Below are 6,308 nucleotides of genomic sequence, written 5' to 3'. Positions count from 1 at the left end.
ATTAAAACAGAATTGTTGTGCACTTTGATTTTATTTGTTCTAAAGCTTTATTGTTTATTTAATCCTTGACTAGTGAAACGTTATTATACACAAAGTGTACATATGGACCCTTAACCTAAAGTACAATTGCTGCTGTTGAAAAAACGCTTTTCTTGGATGATTGAAATCGATTACAAGTGTTTTGTACTGAAATGGAGAAAAATCTCTAGATGGCTGTTATTGTCAATTTTGTAAATTTCTTGACTGCTATGGGTCGCGATATTTATTCAGAATTTTCTTGTTTTATTTTAATTTAAGGAAACACTTTTTATTATGTACCTGAACGCTGTATTCGGTCACCCGTGTGAGGCCTTTATATATTTCAGCATTGCTCTTTAGTTTTTATCGTAAAAAAAAACAGATTCGATGACTATTCTAGCATTAGTTTAACGCAGAATTCCTTACATAAAAAACCTGAAATACGCAATATGGCAGAAAAGAAAGGTATTTTGCAGCGACTAGCTGAAGGTCCAGTTGTCGGAGATGGAAGCATGTGTTTTATTCTCGAAAAACGAGGATATGCCAAAGCAGGTCGGTGGACCCCAGAAGCCGTTTTGGAGTATCCTGACGCCGTTCTTCAGTTGCACAAAGAATATGTGAGGTCTGGAGCCGATGTTGTTCAGACTGCTTCATTTTATTCCAACGACGATAAATTAGCATACGGCCGCAAGGGCGAAGAAGTAACTCATACAGTAAGTACACATACATACAGATACTCGTTCTAAGTCAGGCTGGTGCAAACCCAGGCCCGCGTCGCATTCGAAGAGTAATCAAAAAATTATATTTAGTGTTGTTTCGTCATAAAATAAACTAGAAAAATCTTTTGACATATTTTACATCACTAATGTCACTGAATTGACTAATGTTATGGCTAGCTGAGTTTCTATCTTTTTGATCAGGAATATATGCTTACAATTTTGGCATCGTTGAGAACTTAAAATTGAATGCGGATTTTATTAGCCTTGGTTGGCTATGCCTGGTAACTAAATATCAATGTTATGGTCTCAATATAATTCATGTCGGGAGTTTGTTGCAACCAGCCTAAACAGAATTACAAAAATTGCTGCCTATATGACAGAAGATTTAGTAATTATCTTCGATGTTCGGAATCACTTACAATTGCGGAAGCTCTTTTTCCGCTTGAAAGAGTTTTGAATCTTACATTAACTATAAATATAAAAAAAACTTCTGCATGTTTTATTAAGTTTTTGGTGGTTTTTGCATGTTTAGCTTAATAAATGACAAATACTGATCAATGTGTTTCCACAATAAAAGTGTTTGTTTTGTATTGAACTGTTTACCTATTCTTGGCACTATTGTGGCCTGCGAACAATGCAAAAATAATTTTGTGGTCTCCCGAGCTGACAACCTTGGACTACCCTGTTCTAAGTGATTCACGAGTCTTGCTGCACACTAACACAAATGTATATATATATATATGTGTGAATTAATCACTTGAAATGGTTATGATATCTTGCTTTAGCATGCTTGCATTGTAGGCATAGGGATCCACCAGCGCAAAGGCATAGAAAAGGATTAGTAGTTAGTCTCGCAAAAACCCAATCGATAGCACAGATAATTTGAACATGGGACCCCGACGCACGTTAAGTGTTTTGTAAACAAACACATACGAAACATATTTCATAAAACTTGTTGACGCAGGATTCGAAAATTGATAGTCTTTTTTAATAAAAGAATACTAGCACAGTTTTTTTGTTTTTTACAGAGTGCCAAGATTAATGAAGCAGCTTGCAAATTGGCTAAAAAAGCCGCTGACGAAAACGGATGTCTAGTTTGTGGTGGATTTTTTCCTGTTCCTTCACATAAAAAAAGGGGAGAGGAAGCGGCTAGAGTGGAATATCAAAAACAAGCTAACGTTTATCAGGATCATGATGTTGATTTCGTTATGGCTGAGGTGAGAAGGATATATTGCGCTATAAATATAGAATAAAAGAAGATTCAGATTTGTTTAAGAGACCGGATGCGATCCACCAATGGGTACTCCCGAAGTATGTGAACCAAGATGACGGACACCGAACGTAGTATGTGTACCACGCTAGAGTTAGACCATAATTTCAGATGCAAATACTACGGAAGTCACCTGGCTAGTCCCCGAACACCTAACATAACTAAATTAAGGAAAATTGGAATAAAATTATGCTCTAACCCTAACCTGGTACACATACCACGTTCCGGTGTCCGCCATCTTGATTCACATACTTACGGAGTATCCACCAAAGTATAATGTACGGCCCCCTGCTCTCGGAGAAAGTTGTGAAAATTTCTTACAACTACATAAAAAATTAGGATTCATTTTTAAACTTCACTCCTAACTTTGATAAATTGGTTGACGACAGTCATCGAATGCATCAGTCGCGTTGTCAATATTCTTTTTATAAAATTTATCTGGTAATGAGTTTTTGGACTTTGCTTTATCAAATAAATTTGTGCCAGCTGATGTTTTTACTTTTCTAAATGTAGATATTACTAAAAAAGTTTGCCCACACCTGGGCAACAAATCTTCAAAAGACAAGTATTCAACCACACAGACTATTTTATACGAATTTAAACATTTTATTCCAGTTCTTTCATGACATCAATGAAATTGAACTTTGTGCGAGTGAAATGAAAAAATTGAATAAACCAATTGCATTGTGTATGAGAGTTGGATTAATGGGAGATGTGAACGGAGTCTCACCAGAAGAATGTGCAATACGGATGGCAAAAACCGGAGCGGAGATTATTGGTATGTTTTTACACTCTTAGTTTCATCCTGTTATTTTCATTTTTAGTACGCTCTGCCGTCAGACAGAGCAAACAATAAAGTTGTAAAGCCGTAGAATACAGTGTTTTTCACAGCAGTAACTTTGTGAATTTTATGCACTAACAGCCGTTGTTGTGTGTTTACAGTTTCCATAAACTGGAAACAACAAAGACGCAAATCGCATAAAACATATGTGTAATGTCTTTTGATGCCTATTCCAATCTGCTGTATAAACCTGTGCTTTCGGTACCGACTATATTTATTCTATCCTTTTGCACCAGTGAATCTGTATGCATATAATTCAAAGATGCTGTAACAAGAATAAAGATAACTATATTATAAGTGAAATAAAAATAGTGTTGCGCAATAACAGAAATATACAGCAAGACTCTTGAATTAATTAAGCTCAAAATCACTGACAATTCAGCGCTATATTTCATATTCGTTAATTATTATCGCCATACAGAGCAGGTTTTAAAATTTAATAATGTAATAAAGGAACAAACTGCTCGTACGACACCGATACCAGCCTCAAAGTGATGAGGAGAATAGTAAATGCACTTAAAAAGGAAGACTTGCACCCTTATCTTATCTGTCAACCAATCGGTTACATCAGCCCTGATGCAGAAAACAGTCCAATTGGCTTTTACTCTCTTATAGAATATCCGTTATGTAAGTACAGTTGTTTTTTAAAAACTTTTATACAAAATATGTTCAGAAATACCCAGAACCATTCATTAACTCAAGAATATTTTTGTAGTATTTTTTCAAAGCTTGTAAAGCTATCCCGAAGTTAAAAAAGCGAATGTAAGTATTGAACTGTATTTACTCTTTTCAACTGGTTTGGGGGAGACGGAAATCGAACCATCACAACTGTCGACACAATCCAGTGTCTTGGCGTGTTCAGCCCCGAAAGGATTTCTTTATCCGAGGCAATTGATTGCAGTTTTATTCAATTGCCAAGTTTGATACATAAAAAACTTTAGAAAATTGGAAGCCAATTTTCATGTTTGTCGGCAAACTTTTAATAAATCGGACAAAATATTTCAAAATTACATTGTTCATTTTATACTAACCTATTTATTACCCCCACCAGGTCTTGACCCAAGATCAATGACAAGAATAGAAGCTCACAAGTTTGCCAGAGAAGCGTGGGAGATTGGCGTCAGATATATAGGAGGTTGTTGTGGCTTCGAACCTCATCATATTCGTGCAATAGCTCAAGAGGTTCGTTCTGTGTTTAAAACAATTACGGAAATGTTTTATATCTAAGGGAGTATTGCCATGGCTTGATTGCTTACTAGTGTAATTTGCATTGGTTGTTACTGGTTCGCAACTACATGATATCGTCTTGTTGGAAAAATCTCAATCAATCAAACAACAAACAACATAATTTTTGTCTACAAAACAGCAACAAGTATATTTGTGAGCTACGAAGTACGACGCATGTAAAGAGAAATGTCCTTCAGATGCAATATACCTGTGCCATCAAACAATGCTTGCCATCTCTAACAGTGTGCTATAAACTGATACATATTTTGATTGATTGCCAGGCATAAATAACAAAATAAGTGTTGAATCAAACTGAACTTTGGGCCGAACACACTTAGATTTTGTTGTTATAAAGAACTACCGTATCTTACTGACCCTAAGGCGCACATAAATTTTGTTCTCCCACAACAATCGACTGTGCTTCGTCAGCTGGTGCGACTGGTGGAGCTTTATTGCTCACAATCAGAATCAGTACTAGTACCCGTTGCGTCTTATAGCTTGATGCGCCTCTTATACAAATAAAACCCAATCTAAGTAATTTATTTACAGTGTGCCTTATGTAACTCGGTGCGCTTTTGGCCTGTAAAATACGGAAAATAACATTACTTACAAACTGGAAAACAAGCTTTTTTGTGTATTGTAGCTTGCTGCCGAAAGGGGTAGAAAACCTCCAGTTGAAGATATGGCACAAGCATTTGGCGGAGAATATTTTAAAACGAGTCATAGGTCCGATTTAGCGAGTGGAGAAAGGTGAGTAGATCAAATGTGCAATATACTTAGAACGCTTTATTTTGTTTGAAATATATACTGGCCTATAGAAGTGAATATTTTTAAAGCCCCGCCACTAATGTGAAAATGTCGATTTTCCTCGCCACGTTTTAAGTACTGGAAATGGCATCCGCCACATTTTAAGTAAATGCTAACTTTACTCCCGACATTGCTGAATTCAGTGCTGAACACCATCAATGAAACAAATTGTAATTGGATAATTACTATTTTTGGCGGGAGCATCCTATGAAAAGTCTTTCGTTTGCTAGTGTGATATTTTTCAAAACATTAAGAGTTAAGGTAATTTCCAGCTGAACTCGATTGAAGTAAACAAAATATTGACTTTCGTGTATGTAATGGATGGCCCTTGATAATGTAAAATACGTTCTGTAAACATAACACTTCATACCAGAGGTTTTCAATCGGGGTCCCGCCGGTACAGTTCAGAGTTTCCGCAAATTTCCATTCAAATATAAGAGTCTATATTTTTAAGTTTATAGTTTAAATGTGATTAAATTGGTTTGATACCATTATTGAACTTTAAAGATCATTTTGTTCTGAAAATATTAGGTTCGATTTTATAATAATTTGAAAAAGATTTGCAATTCAGACAATGAAAACAACTAATTCACGTGGGTTCCTCGAGTTCCTGAAAAGTTTCATTGGGCTTCGCTTCACGAAAATAGTTAAAAACACGACTCTATAGTATGAAAAAGATAGCATATTAGGGTCACTGAAAATACAATTTTTGTAAGAAAGGAAAATGTCGAATCCTCTTTTTTACCTTTATATATTACCAGAGCTTCAAAGGAATATTGGATGAATATGAAACCAGGCTTTGGGAGACCTTTTAACCCACCGTGTTCGAAACCAAAGGACGAAAATTACAACTAACGATTAAAATAAAATATGATATGAAAAACAAAAATGTAATTTGGTGGAAGAGATTTTACGACATCAATTATTTATTAATTTATGATTATAAACTCTTGAAAGATGATTTTGCTATTTTTCGTTTTTGCCACTGTGTCATTCTGTTTTGGGTCGATGATATGAGAATTGATATTTCATTTTCATGACACGGTGCAAAAGTGATTACTAAAATTCAAACATTTAAACCAATTATACGTCACTGACAATCAGTTTCAATTATTTAATTTGCTATGCTATTTAAAAGTGTTTTGTAATAATATTAAGATTTTTAACGGTACTAATGTAAAGTAATATATATTTTCATCATTTTCCCTGTTAGTTTTGAATGTGCTGGGACGTTACAATTATATGCAAATTTGCCAAATACAAATGCTTTGCGATACTGAAGACATGAGTTTTCGGGATCACATGAAGTTTCCGTCAAAACTTACTTGAGAGGGGGAACCTGCATATGATCCAACATGTGTGGGAAATTTACAGTTGTCGGTCCTCTCGACAAGCGAGGACAGAAAACCCAGGTTACTCCATCTGA

General features: G+C 35.3%; 1 protein-coding gene across 1 annotated transcript; it reads left to right on the top strand.

The window, feature by feature from the left end:
• Positions 1-226: 226 nt before the first annotated feature.
• On the top strand, positions 227-6,307 carry LOC120328506 (betaine--homocysteine S-methyltransferase 1-like). Its single transcript, XM_039395016.2, has 7 exons — positions 227-731; positions 1,766-1,954; positions 2,623-2,785; positions 3,302-3,475; positions 3,900-4,030; positions 4,719-4,825; positions 5,644-6,307. The coding sequence occupies exons 1-7, from the start codon at positions 468-470 to the stop codon at positions 5,735-5,737; spliced, it is 1,122 nt and encodes a 373-aa protein (XP_039250950.2). The 5' UTR covers positions 227-467; the 3' UTR covers positions 5,738-6,307.
• The last annotated feature ends 1 nt before the right edge of the window (position 6,308 follows it).

This window comes from Styela clava, chromosome 7 (assembly GCF_964204865.1).
Source record: "Styela clava chromosome 7, kaStyClav1.hap1.2, whole genome shotgun sequence".
Classification (NCBI taxonomy): domain Eukaryota; kingdom Metazoa; phylum Chordata; class Ascidiacea; order Stolidobranchia; family Styelidae; genus Styela; species Styela clava.
Note: the sequence above shows the minus strand (reverse complement) of the source record. Positions and strands in the feature narration are given on the sequence as shown.